This window comes from Gobio gobio (assembly GCF_949357685.1).
Source record: "Gobio gobio genome assembly, chromosome: 21".
Taxonomy (NCBI): domain Eukaryota; kingdom Metazoa; phylum Chordata; class Actinopteri; order Cypriniformes; family Gobionidae; genus Gobio; species Gobio gobio.
In genome coordinates this window covers 16,054,760-16,071,404 of record NC_137117.1, presented here as the reverse complement: position 1 = coordinate 16,071,404, position 16,645 = coordinate 16,054,760, and the positions used below count along the sequence as shown (strand labels likewise).

Sequence of the window (16,645 nt, the reverse complement as noted above, 5' to 3'; positions counted from 1 at the left end):
CAGACATGCATGTCTTTTCTCTGTCCAAACGAGTCTCCTACTCCCTCCCACCTCTCAATCACGCTCTCTGAACTCTTGTCAGCACGGTAACAGGGTAATGTATGAGCCCTGCTCATGGCTTTTCGTCTGTCCACAGGATAATCATTCGAATTTGCAAAATAGTTGAAGAATGCGGAGGAAACCGGAATCGTCGTTTGGTTGCTTTCGAGCACTTTACAACTCAAACAGCGAGTGCGCGAGGCTATTGGAGGAGGCCATCACGTGACTACATTGTTTACCCTTGTTGGCAAACAATTAAAGACGCGAGTAAGTGTACTTTTATGTCTTACCTACACCTTGTGTGATCAATTACTCAATCCCGGGTGATCAAGACGGTTAGAGATGCAAAAGAATTCGTTTCCCGAATTTCACATTAACAATGCATACTTGAGCAAGATATGTTGCAATAAATCTCATGTTTATTCTATGGAGCAACATTTCTTCCCTTGTGCTCTACAGGAGAGCAGTTCTGCGTGGAGTCAACATGCCGAAGAAAATTCACCCAAACCTTATGAAGGCCATATTTGGAACTTTCAAAAACTCTCTCATATCCAGCATCCCTATTCATCCTCTGCTGATGTCAACTACCCTTCGAATGAAACGACAAACTCCCTGGACCGGGCGAATGCTACGGAAAGAGACAAGAGATGCAAGAAGTACCATTGGATGAGAGAGACACAGACACCTATAAACTTCAGCTCCATTAACGTCATGGAGTCAGGTGAGAGAGCTCGTTTTTGGAGTAAATGATGTATATTGATTCTGTATTGCTTAGAAACACTTAATCTAATCAGCCAGTCATATTTTAGTCGATAATGAATAACATCTGTGTCAGATTTGGTTCTATGTAAACGTGATTTGTCACTTAGACACTGATGTCAATGACTGACATCATTGAGAAGTACAGTTATTAATCAATTATTAGTGTTTTCCTTCCTCCTCAAATAGAAAATGAACCCATAATTAAGGCAACATTTCAATCTTGACTAATAAAGATGGTGTTTATTTCTAGTAAATTCATGTAAGAAAGTGTCTAAAACCAAGATAATTTAAATATTTTTATTAGTTCGGTCCGTCAAGAACACAAAAACTAAAGAGTCTAAGATGAACGTGGACACATGGTTATGGGAAAATACAAGAGTGGGGCAAATATAATCTATACTTATTGTTCATTGACAAACATACAATTATATATTTTAAGTATAAGGATTTGATATGGTGTCTAACAGTATTATAATGCTTCACTGTGTGAAAATGTCTATAGGCTACATAAAAAAAGAAGAGAATTTCTAAGGAAAGTAATATTTTCTAGAGACTGCCAGTTGTTCTGTGAACTTGATTAGGTTTAAACTTTTACTAAGGAGCAGAATAATAAAAAAAAAAAAGTCTACAGTGGAAATGTTATATTGTCTGAGGCTATGCTTTTCTGGGTCACACAGATAAAACGGTTTCACTAGTGAATAAGTTCTACAAAACATATACAATAGAGGTGATACAACGAATATAATGTGGTGGGTGTCCGTTTATGTACAGTAATGAAAAGATGGCATTGAGGTGACTACTTGAACAACATTTTTGATAAGAAGTACAATGGATGAAAAAAAACACACACACAAATCATTAGGAATCTAACAGTAGAAATCATACTGAATGGTTAATTAACTTAGTGATTAGTCTACCACGGTGTTCAGTGTTCTGAATTCTAAGTACACCGCTTTATCACTGGGGATTTAAACTTGCAGCTGAGCATATTCAAGGATGTCATGCTACACATCACAGTTTAGGCTTCAGAGAGATTATGCTATTCAACACGGTTAAAGGCATAATTCACCCAAAAATGAAATAATTTACTCGCCCTCAAGTTGTTACAAATCTGTATGATTATCTGTCTTCTGCTGAACACAAAGGAAGATATTTTGAAGAATGTTTGTAACCAAACAGTGGGAGTCAATGGTGCCCCACAACTGTTTGGTTACCCATATTCTTCAAAATATCTTCTTTTGTGTTCAGCAATTCATACAGGTTTGGATCAACTTGAGGGTGACAGGATTTTCATTTTTGGGTGAACTATCCCTTTAATAATGTAGGATGAGAGTTCTGTTCACTGTCTAAACTTGAGAATCAAACTATGTTTGACAAATCTTGTGTACCTAAACACTTCTATCTATCTGCATGTTTTCCAGGTGATTCCAGGTACAGCAGTGGTGAAGCAGGAGTACGGGATAACGGCTGTTCTAACAGTAAACGGGCACGTGCAGCATTCACCTCCGCCCAGCTGCTTGAGCTGGAGAAGGAGTTTCACTTCAGTGCTTACCTGTGCCGCCCACGGAGACTTGAAATGGCTGCGCTGCTGAAGCTCACTGACCGCCAGATTAAAATCTGGTTCCAAAACCGTCGCATGAAGTATAAGAAAGATCATAGGGAAAAGTCAATGGCAAAGTCCTCTTACTCCTGCCTGGAAAGAGGTAACCAGCCCTTTGTGATTAGTGGCAGTGCAGTGGATACTCCAATGCCATTAAAATTCCAGTACCGCTACGAGAGACCATCAATGTCTGTGATGAACTGTCCTCAGAGCCACTGGTGAAACTACAGGAAATCCAACTAACTTTCAGAATCCAGCACTAAAGAACGATTCACATAATGACAGTGACCTCCGTCAACCTCTTTGATAAGTGAAATACAAATTCTACACAAAATATGTAGCTGTTCTGTTGCTGATCAGCTATTTTGCCCATTGTAACTCTCTCTGACATGATTTATATATAAGGAAATTGAAGATTTATTGCCCCTAGATGATGATTTATATCAAAAGTTAACTTGGAAGATTTCAATAACCAAGTTCGCTTTGAACCCGATTACATGTTATCAGCTTGTACATGGTAAATCAGAGTTAGTCTCCATTGTGCATAAACTGCTGTAGTAATATCTTTGCAAAGTGCCAAGATTTATTGCACACGGATGCAAGCCCACTTGTACAAGTTTATCTCTTGGGCACAGAAAATACTATTTTAAAAGGGCATTCAAGACTTTGAATGGTCATTAACATCCGCTCAACTTTTGCAAGTGCGCAACATATTTTTATTGCTCTCAAAACAATATGATATTTTTCCCAAGGCATGTGCTGAATCTTTTGTTGTTGATAATGGCCATGTTGAATCCCACTGACTTGTTTTCCAATTAACAATGCTCAAGAAGTTCACACAACGTTTTTTTTAAATACTGAAATTGCTGGTTATTTAAATCTGAATATGACTGACAAATGAATAAAGCAACAAAACAGGACTTATCCACTGTGTCACAATGTTATGTCAATCTCTCAGAATCCATGATTTGATCTGTTTTTGTTTTTAGATGAAAGTGTAAACATGACAGAGCCGCAATGTGAAATGCGTATATCTCTACTTCTTACCACCTTTATTGTAACTTGGCCATATTGGCATTCTGAAACTGAAAAGTGGTTGATTCAAACTAATTAATCCCTCTGGATCATCAATAAAGGTGACTATATTGCATGTCAATTACAATAATTTGATAATTCTGTTTTTTAAGATCTTTTTTTCTTTCTTAGTTTGGTAAAAACAATTGAGAACAACTGAGAGTGAATCTTAATTTAGCTTAAAATCCTTCTGTGAATTTTACTTTGATACTTTTTGAATTAGGCAATACTGTACTTTGTATTCTTAATACATAACCTTACATATATGCCTTCCTCCGCCTCCGCCTACCAACCTTGCAACATTAATCATTTAGACAAGTCTCTCTCTCTCTCTCTCTCTCTCTCTCTCTCTCTCTCTCTCTCTCTCTCTCTCTCTCTCTCTCTCTCTCTCTCTCTCTCTCTCTCTCTCTCTCTCTCTCTCTCTCTCTCTCTCTCTCTCTCTCTCTCTCTCTCTCTCTCTCTCTCTCTCTCTCTCCTCTCCTCTCTCTCTCCTCCTCTCTCTCTCCCCCTCTCTCTCTCTCTCTCTCCCCCTCTCTCTCCCTCTCCCTTTCTCCATTTCTCCCTCTCCCTTTCCCTTTCCCAAGCAGCTTCACAAGCGCTCAACCCGCTGGGCCTAATGACAGGCAGTGCACTTCTCTTTCAACCTTCCAACGCTCTTCTTCAGTATGGGAGCTGAAGCGCAACCAGAGAAAACAGATTTGGTTTTCTAATTTCTCCTAAAAACAGAGTCTATTATTACATTTGAGCAAATTGGACTACAGCAACGTTAGCGGTGAAGAAGCCAAGGCTTGTGGGCACCGCCTCTGGCAGGGTGGGCGATAACTCATTTTGATTAATTATGTTTAATTAGGACGTCGCCGTGTGTCATTTTATAAGCTAAGCACGGAACAGCAAAATCTACCTTTTCAAAAATATTAACTTCAGCTGAAATTTGAACTAATTGAGCAATTTCAGTTTGGCCAATCTCAGTCATTCTGCGTAAATCAATCTAGACCTAATATAATTAGTAGCCCAACTTAGTAACCTTGAGTGGTTTTCAACCCCGTTCCTGGAGGGTTTCAGGACTATCGGCAACATTGCACAATTAATCATAGATTTAACTATATTCTCAACCTTGTTTCCGTTTATAGATTACAATGCAGCATTTGTAATCAAGAGGATGGAAATAGTCATTTATTCCATTCATTCTGATTAAAGGTACAAATGACTCTGTAATGAATTGTTGAGGCTAAATCTCAGATCTAAATAAATAATCTGTTGCAGTAATTTGCAGATAAGTATGCGAACATATCTTTATACGAGTGGCCGCGAGAGAATGGAACACCGTATGTGCTGTACTGGTGAACTTACCATCCATCACCACGCGGCACTGTTCCATATGCAAAATAGGAGTTGGCCTCCCGGTGGCCCCTTCAGTGCAACTAAACTGAATGTTGAGTGCTTTGCTGTATTTAAACTGCTTCTAACCTAGCCTACTTGCTTAGTTACACAGAATATAAAACTTCTAAACAGACAGAGAATAGTTGTAATAAATGACTAGGCCTATATATCTAGTACATGTATTGCATCTTATAAAATAAAAATATTATATATAAAATGTATATAAATAAATATAATATATTTATTACATTGAATTTTATAACAGTTCTATACATAAATTTTTTTTTATATATATATATATATATATATATATATATATATATATATATATATATATATATATATATATATATATATATATATATATATATATATATAATAATCATTTTCAAATAGGCTCCATACCTTTCTGCAAATGCCCTTAATAAAGAATTAAAAATATAAATACATTTTCAAGATTTTATATATATATATACAACCCACTTCGACTAATTGATCGACCAATAATCAACTTATCGACACTCTACGTTGGATATTGAAATTACAAGTCGGTTAATTTATATAAAAAGGTTAGTTCACCCAAAAATTTTAATTCTGTCACTCATCACTCACTCTCATGTCATTCCAGACCCGTAAGACTTTCTTTCATCTTTGGAACACAAATGAAAATCTTTTTAAATTTGAACATAAATGTGTGTCAACAGTGCGTGTACACAACCACCCTACAATGTTAAAAAGCCACACACTCCTTTTTTTTTAATCATAAGCAGTGTCTCAGAACAAGCCATTTGCAGTTTCTATGCACAGTGACATCACATTGCACAGGCCCCGCCCTGAGTGAGCTGTACACAGTCCGCCATGTTTATCTCCTCGCCAGGACATTTAACAGCAGCATTCGAGTAATACATTTTAATTAAAGCTACTAAAGTTATTCAATCAACAGCAGTGAGTAATTTTCTGTTTTTCTTTTGTTGTTTGATTCATATCAACAGCATACACCGATCAGGCATAACATTATGAACCTAATATTGTGTTGGTCCTCTTTTGCTGCCAAAACAGCCTTAACCCGTCAAGGCATGGACTCCACTAGACCTGAAGGTGTGCTGTGGTATCTGGTACCAAGATGTTAGCAACAGATCTTTTAAGACCTGTAAGTTGCAATGTGGGGCCTCCATGGATTGGACCTGTTTGTTCAGCACATCCCACAGATGCTCGATTGGATTGAGATCTGGGGAATTTGGAGGCGAAGTCAACACCTCAAACTCGTTGTTGTGCTCCTCAAACCATTTCTGAACCATTTTTGCTTTGTGGCAGGGCGCATTATCCTGCTGAAAGAGCCACAGCCACCAAGGAATACTGTTTCCATGAAAGGGCGTACATGGTCTGCAACAATGCTTAAGTAGGTGGTACGTGTCAAAGTAACATCCACATGGATGGCAAGACCCAAGGTTTCCTAGCAGAACATTGCCCAAAGCATCACACTGCCTGCGCCCGCTTGCCTTCTTCCCATAGTGCATCCTGTTGCCATGTGTTCCCCAGGTAAGCAACGCAGAAGCACCCGGCCATCCACGTGATAAAAAAGAAAATGTAATTCATCAGACCAGGCCACCTTCTTCCATTGCTCCGTGGTCCAGTTCTAATGCTCACATGCTCACTGTTGGTGTTTTCGGCGGTGAACAGGGGTCAGCATGGGCACCCTGACTGGTCTGCAGCTACCCAAACTGCCATGCACTGTGTATTCTGACAACTTACTATCAGAACCAGCATTAACTTCTTGAGCAATTTGTGCTACAGTAGTCCCCACATGGGCCGGCCCTCGCTCCCCACGTGCATCAATGAGCCTTAGCCGCCCATGACCCTGTCACCGGTTCACCACTGTTCTTTCCTTGGACCACTTTTGATAGATACTGACCACTGCAGACCAGGAACAACCCACAAGAGCTGCAGTTTTGGAGCTGCTTTGACCCAGTCGCCTTGCCATCAGAATTTGGCCCTTGTCAAATTCGCTCAAATCCTTACGCTCACTCCTTTTTCCTGCTTCTAACACATCAACTTTGAGGACAAAATGTTCACTTGCTGCCTAATATATCCCAACTACTAAGAGGTGCCGTGATGAAGAGATAATAAGTGTTATTCACTTCACCTGTCAGTGGTCATAATGTTATGCCTGATCGGTGTATATAGCAGAAGGTACTGTATATCACGCTGCTTTCACTTTAATAGAAAAGATCAATTATACACGTGTTTTCTTAACTTGCTGTTTACGTTCACAGACATAACGTGTTTATGCGAACCTTGTGTGTATTTGACAGTTTAAGTGCAATAAGACGTGAAAAAGAACTTAGTTTAATGCTCACGGGATGTGCCGTCTTACATCCAGCTTTCTGTGCATTTACTTCAGATGTGTGCACTCAGAAAACCATATATCAGAAGTTATGACTGATATGGCTTTAAAACACATGCAGATGATAAAATTTCATGATGAGGAAAAACTGCAATGCGCGATAGAGATGATAATCAAAAACCAAACAGATGTTTTGTTAGGTTTTGACAGAGTATCCAAGGCACGAGCTGTAAAAGCTCAGCCCTCTTCTGGAAAGCGGGGCGGGGAGCAGCAGCTCATTTGCATGCATACACGAAAACAGCCTTTCTCCTTCCACTCAAAAATCTTTTATAGCATGGTATAAGGACATGAATTACGTAAATTATGTCTTTACTCCTTTCTGGGGCTTGAAAGTGGTAGTTGCGTAGGCTGTCAGTGGAGAAACAGAAAGCTTTCAGATAAAAAAAAAAAAAATGGATGTATTCCAAAGATGAACGAAAGTCTTACGGTTTTGGAACAAAATGAGCGTGATTAATTAATGACAGAATTTTCATTTTTGGGTGAACCCTTTAATACAATATTAATGAATATAGCAAGAGAAAAATCCAGTAACTGAAGTTCAAAGAGGCATTAGAGGCTCACACACTTGTGATTAGACTGACCATTGAACAACATCAGCCCCAATTATTAAAATGGACATCCTGCAGTGTTATCGCGATTTAGCCGCAGATGGCAAATCTGCCTGTAAACTAAGAAGGATCAAGATCCAATTTAAACACTGCACTGTATGAGCTTTAGTTCATGGTAAAGAGAACAGCACAATGGGTCCACTACATTCCTAAATCCATCATTGAGCTCAGTATGTAATTAATTTGCAGAAAATCAGCTGCAGAGAAATTCCTCTTTGAGTGTTCAGGAGAAAAAAGATTTACTGTACTGACTTGAAGAGAGAAGAGTAGAGAGAGAGATAGATAGATGGAGGCTGCGTTGGATTCTTTACATTCTTGTGTGCATGGGCTGGCCAGCCATGATTTACGAGCACATTAAGGAGCATTACACGACCCCTGGCAAAGATCACAGAGGATGAGAGAGCTTGCTCTGGCCACTCACACAATAAAAATACCTATTTTTAAGCATTTAAAACCACACAGGGTGCACAACGCAAACTCTCCACATGACTGAATTGATCCAAAGCTGTCTTTGATATAATTCAAGTTCCTCTTCAACATGATATATATGGGCTAACAATGACAGATATCCTTTGTTGATGCATTGCTATACAACATGTAGAGAGAGAGAGAGAAAAAATAAAGCTGTGATATCATGTCACCAGTTTCTTACAGGGATACTGCTGATACTGATATGAAGTTCTGACCGATACCAATAATTATTTTGATGTTATAGACAACAACTAATGGCTGATATTAAAAATCTATATGAAATATTTGGGGAACATATGCTGAGTGATTTTATGAATTATAGCTGACACATTATGAAATAGAATATAGAATATATAATAGAATATATTTTGAGATCTTATAAAGATTTCATTTTTAAAATGTTAGTGCTATTAAAGATTACATATGAGGGTGGTAAAAGTAATCTAAATGTAAAAAATAGGCATGCACATTTAAATATGCAATATCAGCCTATACGTATCCAATGTAAACAATTTGTGATTCAGAATATTTTTTTTATTAAATCTACAATTTCAGCACATAACTAATTGATATGGTTCCAATATATCATTTATCGCTTTAATTTCCTTAGTGTAAATAGTTCACATTACAACTGTACATATGAAAACAGGTTTCTGTTTTAATTAATAATGGCGCTAGATCTGAGTTTCAATGAGAAATATAACAAAAAAGGTTAGTGTGGTGTCTTTATGAATACGGAGTTGATTTAAACAAAAGCACACCATGCCACGCTTTCACACACACAGTTAGAGCAACCTATCAGCATCAATATCCCCATGAGGAAATCATCATTACAACTATGCAACCTCATTATTGACATTAATTAATTACATTCATACACCTTGCAATTTTACCAGACTAACTGGATATTGCTTTCTTTTTATTCGTATTCCAGTCCATTTCTTTTCATCTAAAGGTCAATTCTTCCAAATTCCCAATTTTTTTTCCCTTCAATAGGGTCACGCATTGATCCAAAGCACTAACCTAGACTGAGTGCACTAACAGACTCCCATCAGTCGCTCATCATATTCGCATCCCGATACAGCGCAGGGAATGAAATTACGGCATACGCTCCAAATAAGTTCATCCTGGGAATTTTTGAAAAATCGGCAGAAAGGCACTGCACAACACAGCCCACAGGACACCACACATACATCACATTCCAGATTTAGTTAGTAATCCCACAATCTAGTTAAGGATCTGGAAATTGGATCGAATCAATTAATTCTACAGTCAATTTGCATAAGAGATGGTCCACCGGCCATTAAAATTCACAATTTGTCTTCAAACATCTCATGGCCGACTACAATTTTAGAAATTAGAAGATACAACATTATTTATTATAATGAAATATAGGCCCTCTAACCAATTAAAAAGGAGAAGATCAACCTCTGTGACCACACTTTACCATACAGACTCTCATTAAGGATTTAAAAACGCTGGACCTTATGCTTACATAGGTAATCACCACATAGTAGATTCATAGTTCTCTTCCGAAGCATGAATCAATAGTCATTCAAAGCGTTTTATTAAGCAGCTCAAACACAAGCTGTGCTCAGACCTCTTCTAATCATAAACAAGGTGCTGACTCTGTATGTGTGACCTTTGGCAAATCCAGTCCATTCTTTTCCATTAACCTTCCCAGCTTTGCGATTTCTCTCTTGCTCTCTGTCTCTCCAGGGGAGTTTTCCTCTCAGTCAAAGCCGCTCCTGGTGCTTGTTGCTCAGAGGGTTTGTTAAGTATCAATTCCTAGTGTCACCTTTGTGGGTTTTATTTATTTGTCGGCCTGCTGGTATGGAACACAGCGCAGGCATCACTCAGGTAGATGGATTATAATTCACCTGCAAGCCCTCATCAATCTCCACAATTTGACTTCTTGCATCACGTACAACTGTTACTGTCATATTAAAGCACTGCATTATAAAGATCAATGGCTTTTTAAATACGCTCTAGCTAAAGGTGATTGGTGACATTAAATGGAGAGAAAAAGGGCTGATACACAGATGAGAAGCCTCACAAACTTGATGAGGGCTCCTACAAAACAATTACCATAACATACGCTCTGAAATCAGGATTAATTAAATTTCATGTTTCCAACCTAATCAACACCTGATGATTTTCAGAAAAGTAGCTCTCAGGGCTGGACACCAAAAGCAAAACATCATATGGAGAAGGATTTCAAACAAGCTTTCTTTCACTGTGCAATTGAGGAGAAGAGGCATATGGCTGTGCAGTGACGAGTTTTCCTTCCTACCGACTGTTTAACCCTGCTAATGTCGCCCAGTAAGGAGCTCCGGAGGCACTGGAGACAGTGCAGCAGTCTACGCTCGTATGACAGATGGCTTATTGTCACTTTGTTTGGGCTGCTGCCTGCTGGGCTCAAGTAGGAAGTGAAGACCGGAAGCATTCGTATTCTTACAGCCATATACTACACTAAGTGAAGTACACGGGATAGATGCGGCGGAGCTGTTTCTGCACATGCCTGCTGGGATCTCTGTGTGACTGTAAGAATCAGCAGTGCATCCCATTAACACACACCTGGTCACTATGTACTCTGTTTCTGTGCCAAAAAACAACAGTTTTGTTAGAAGTGGTGACACTCCATATTGTTGTCTACTTGAAGATAATAAAATAAGCAGTTCATTAGATAACACTGAAATTGTCATTGAAAGCATGTAATGCAAGTTTCTCTTCAACATGAAATACTTGGAATAATACAATGACAGATATCCATGGTCAATAAATTTTTTTTTTAAACACCTGAAATGAAAAAGGGAAATCATAAATCTACGTAAATTGTTCCTTTAGGGGTACAACAAATTGTCACTGGGGCAGTTTCATAGTAGTACCTTAAGATACGTATTGCTACTTGTTGTCAAATGATCCCATTGACACGGTTCCACGAAAGCTATTAAAAATTCATGGCAGACCAGTAGTTGGTGATGTCACTTTTTAAAGAAAAACGTCTCTGTTACGTATGTAACCCTCATTCCCTGAAGGAGGGAATGGACACGTTACGAGATTTTGCTTAGAAGTCTATCACCTTCAAGTTCTACAAAACGAGCCAATGGCAAAACAATGCCATGGGTCTGAAGAATTTGCATAGCGAACTCCGCCCACCAGCGTGGGTATATAAGGAGCCGCACATGTAATCCCGCATTATGTTATCTGATGAGGAGCAGAGGCTGAGCTCTCCGGCCGAACCAGTGGTACAGCGGTTGTGGCATGGGGACGTAACATCTCTGTTCCCTCCACCAGGCAACGAGGGTTATATACGTAACCGAGATGTTCCCTTTCAATCAGTCACTCCGCGTTATGTCAGTGGCTGACGGAATGGGGGTCCAATCTAATCTCACCACAACAGCTGTCTTCCAGCGTCCTAAACTGACCTTAGCTCCCTGCCGTGAGATTAGCACAAACGAAGAGATAGGCTCAACGTTGAATACCAAGGTACACTGGGAAGCATATCCCACGTGGATATATGCAACACAATGCCTGCCCGCAGGGAGGACTTAAGAATACACATTTAACCCGAGTACGGGATGCATATGGAACACTCTGAGGTATCCAGCCCGCAGGGTGGAATGTTTCAACCCCAGGGGTGGCCATGGGAAGACACGTGCTCGGAGAGACTTATCATGGAAATACACATGTGGGGGTTGCCCAGAGGGGGAATGCCTAACATGAGGGCTGACCGAGGGGGCATGCACTCTGGTGTCGGCATCAACAGTGCTCGAAGAACTCAGGGCTTACTCAATGCAGCTGCATCGCAACAGAGCGCTCCACTGGGGGTATCCCTGCATACCCTTTAGCCGTGCCTCCATCGAGGGTAGTGAAGGCTGAGGTCGCACCAGATTGATTACAGGCAGTAAAAGGTGCCCTCCACGAACTGATAACTTCGTCATGCACCTCCGGGAAGAATGGCACTGGGGATCAGCGTGCCCCGTGCCCAGGAACCAATCATCCAGCCTTAAACGCTCAAGCTGTGGTGGAGGATTCCAGTCCAGCCCAATGTTCACAGCTGCCTGGGAAAGCATGGCCGTCAGCTCTGGATCAGACTTAGGCAACGCTTGTGCTCCAGAAGGAGGCAGCACAGCTGAATCCTCATCTCCAGAAGACTCAGGCCCACCTTGTAATGCGGCAATTGACATTATATCATCCGCTAGAGCCCGAATGAAACACTGGGTCCTTGGCGTGAGGGACCAGCCTTCTCAATCGGAAGCTCCACAGCTTGCTATGTGGAGGGGGGTGTTGCCTGAGGAATACACGTCGGGGTGTCCCACACCATAACCCTCAGATCACCCTGGCCATCAGCCAAAGTAGGTCCTCATGAAGGGGAACTATATTGGGGTATGAGAGAGGGGACTCTACCCCTTCTGAGGTCATTAAGCGTGCGTCTCAATCAGCTCCCTAGTACAGTAGTCAGGGCACAGATCAGGACATAAGTCAATGGGCTGATTCCCTGATCAGTGTCCTGACTACTTAACTAGGGAGCTGATTGAGACGCACCCTGAGTCTTGATCTAAGCATCGCGATGGTCATGTTCCCGCAGTTAGAGCATGACTCATCCACGACCGCTGCCTCAGCGTGATTAAAGCCCAAACATGCTAGGCAGCGTTTGTGGCTGTCAGACAGATGAATGACACAACCGCACCCAGAAACACACGGGCAAGACCTCTTGAAAAAGACGTGCTCTTTTAGAAGAGGAAAAACAAGCTCAGAAGGCAAGTGATGCACTCGGCTCCGAAGCAGAAACATAATGCCAGATTGCATGCACGGCTCCTTATATACCCACGCTGGTGGGCGGAGTTTGTTATGCAAATTCCGCAGACCATGGCATTGTTTTGCCATTGGGTCGTTTTGCAGAACTCGAAGGTGAGGGGCTTCTAAGCGAAACCCCCATTCCGTCAGTCACTGACGTAACGCGGAGTGGCTGACTGAAAGGGAACTACTCGCCTATTGACTGAACATGTAATATGCATGCGCATGATATCACCGTTTCCACAAATTTACATTTTTGTAGTTTACACAGAGACGATTAACGGTATCGTTTTCAAAAACTTTCACTTTAATTCCAATTTTCAAAAGTTTACATTTTGAGGTCCCCACAACGCTGTTGTCATAAATGAACGGCCAAAACACATAAAAAGTTTACAGTTTTTAGTTGAAAATGGTGTTGTGTAAACGGCCCTTAAGGTACTAATATGCACCGGTTAAAGGACAAAGGACAACAAATGAACCTAGGGGTAATTAACTCATGGTTACTGAGTAGATCGTTCTCTGGGATGCGTTTTCATGAAAATTTAATGTAAAGAGTTTTATCTCTAAAAACAGATTAGCTTATAACGCTAGTAAATAGGGCACAGAATAAGTAAAATTAAATCGCTAGTTTATACCACTAACAAGGCTCAAAATAGCCTCACACTAACACAGTAGCATAATGAGGGTCCCTACATGCAAACCGAAACATTGAGAACTTTGTAAGTGTACAAACAGTTTAATAAGAAGATCCTTTATAAAGACAGAACATTACGGGTATATAGACAGGAGCCATCTTGGAAAACAGTCTCGACGAGTCGAGCCACGAACGCTGTGCTAAGCTGCTGAGCTGGTCGATAGGAATTATCGCAGCTTAGCACAGCGTTCATGGCTCGACTATTTTGAGCCTTGTTAGTGGTATTAACTAGCGATTTAATTTTACTTATTCTGTGCCCCATTTACTAGCATTATAAGCTAATCTGTTTTTAGAGATAAAACTCTTTACATTCGATTTTCATGAAAACGCATCCCAGAGAACGATCTACTCGGTAACCATGTGTTAATTACCCCTAGTTTCATTTTTCACTGGAGTTGTCCTTTAAGCAGAAAGTATACTTCGTTTTTTTTTCTCAGTAGAATGCACAACCTTGCAAAGTATACTTCTTTTGACTCGTACGCGTACACAGTTTTGAGCAATCTCTTGCCACGAGTTACAATCCATGTAAATACTGCAAAACATTTTTAAAAAATTAAATGTGCATGTGCGACCTGCACGGTTACAAAAATCCGGCGGTACACGTACAGTACGCGCATACTCTTTTGATGTACACTGACCCTCGCATACGTGTAAAAAGTGAAGTATACTTTGGCCTTTAAGCCTTTTGGCGAGCATGTGCGCACAGTGGAACGCACAGCCTTGCAAAGTATACTTCTTTTGATTCGTATGCATACACAGGCATTCGACGCATGCGCAGTTTTGAGCAATCTCTCGCCACGAGTTACAATGCATGTAAATACAGCAACAACAAAAAATGTGCATGTGCGACCTGCGCGTATAAAGAATGAGCAGTTACAAAAATCCGGCGGTGCGTGTACAGTACGCGCATCCTCTTCTGATGATGAAATTTGCATCACGTGCACTGTACGTTGACCCTCACGTACACGTAAAAAAGTGAAGTATACTTTGGCCTTTAGAGGTTTAAAAAAGGTGCAAAGATGTCCTTTTAAGGGCCCCATTGACAAGCTGTTGTACCCCTAAAATACATATGTGGGTCCAAAAAAACCTGAAGCTTTTCTTTATAAAACAAAACAAAAAATGTCAAGGAAAATTTATTATGATGATCATTTATTCATGTAATTTTTTATTACTTGATATACACTATCGTTCAAAAGTTTAGGGTCATTAAAATGTTTGTGTTATTCAGCAAGTAAAAAAAATGATATGATCAATAAGTTATGATAACATGTTTTTACGTTGCTTAAACTCACCAAAATAAGTTAAGCCATTTATTAAAAGTTATACAAGATTCAACTCATTGTTAAAGTCAGTTTAATGCAATTTAAGTTGAAATGACTTAAACATCAAAGTTGATTGTATTTAAAAAAATGAAGGCAACATTTTATAGTGTGATCAAAAGTGACAGTATAATGCATTTATTATGATACGAAAGATTTCTATTTCAAATAAATGTTGTTCTCTTTAATTTTCTATTCATTAAAGAATCCTGAAAAAATGGATCACGGTTTCCACAAAAATATTAAACAGCACAACTTATGAACTAATAAGAATTTCTTCATTATATTTCAAATATAATAGCATATTAGAATTATTTCTGAAGGATCATGTGACACTAAAGACTGGATTAATGGTGATGAAAATTCAGCTTTGCCATCACAGGAATAAATTACATTTTAAAATATGTTTTAAACTGTAATACAATTTTACAGTATTAAGGTTTTTACTGTATTTCTGATCAAAGAAATGCAAATAAATCTTTCTTTACTGAAAATATTGTGGTGAAACTACTTCTTGCATCTTAATTTAATGCATTGCTTATTTGATTGCACATTACAAAGTACACACACACACACAAACACACACATATATAATCACGCTATATGCAAATATAACTGAGTTCACTTCAGTGGTAATGCTGATAGTGGGCAGCAAAATTTTCTGTTGAACAGTCTCTTTTCCCATATGGCGAATCATGTCTGAGATTTGCTGTTGCTCAATCCATGTGTCTCATCCATGATTGCTCACTCATGTGCGGACTGTATGGACGGAAGCGAAACCATTCGGGACTTTGGGATTAATTAACAAACAGAAGCATTTACACTTGACTGCATCTTGTACACATCTCTAAGCGCCTCCACCTCTCGCATCTGTCTCAAATGCATCTTGGAGAGCACTTGCTGTTTTCGTGATTAGATAGCTATTAGTAAAAACGCATGAAGTGACCAAGTCTAAAAACTCCTTAAAAGTGCTTGGTGTGCTCTGTTGCCAAAGTCGTCTTGCTGCCACTTGAGTAAAATGCACCACTGCAAGTTTAAACAATCACCTTGTCTGCAATGTGCTCAATCAATTACTGCTGTTGATGTTATCAATGGCTTCATCTTCCTTGTCGGTCTTCCTCCATCACTCATTTTTTTCTGTATTGCTCTCTCTAACTCCATCTCAGCCTTCTTTTTGTCTGTCTGTCTATATAAATGTACTTTATTTGTATTTGACAGATGCTTTTATCCATATGACACTGCATTCACACTTTTCAGTTCATGCCTTCCCTGGGAATTGAACCCATGACCTTGGAGTTGCTATCTATCTATCTATCTATCTATCTATCTATCTATCTATCTATCTATCTATCTATCTATCTATCTGTCTATCTGTCTATCTGTCTGTCTGTCTGTCTGTCTGTCTGTCTGTCTGTCTGTCTGTCTGTCTGTCTTTTTAATTCATGTGAAGACTGTTCAGTGTTTTATTTTTACATTGTATTATTCAGTTTCTGT

At 39.6% G+C, this 16,645-nt stretch overlaps 1 protein-coding gene across 1 annotated transcript; it reads left to right on the top strand.

The window, feature by feature from the left end:
- The first annotated feature begins 221 nt into the window (after positions 1-221).
- Positions 222-3,561, top strand: hoxc3a (homeobox C3a). The gene is made up of 3 exons (XM_079803658.1): positions 222-306; positions 499-760; positions 2,223-3,561. Exons 2-3 carry the CDS (start codon positions 706-708, stop codon positions 2,621-2,623), a joined length of 456 nt encoding a protein of 151 aa, XP_079659784.1. The 5' UTR covers positions 222-306; positions 499-705; the 3' UTR covers positions 2,624-3,561.
- The last annotated feature ends 13,084 nt before the right edge of the window (positions 3,562-16,645 follow it).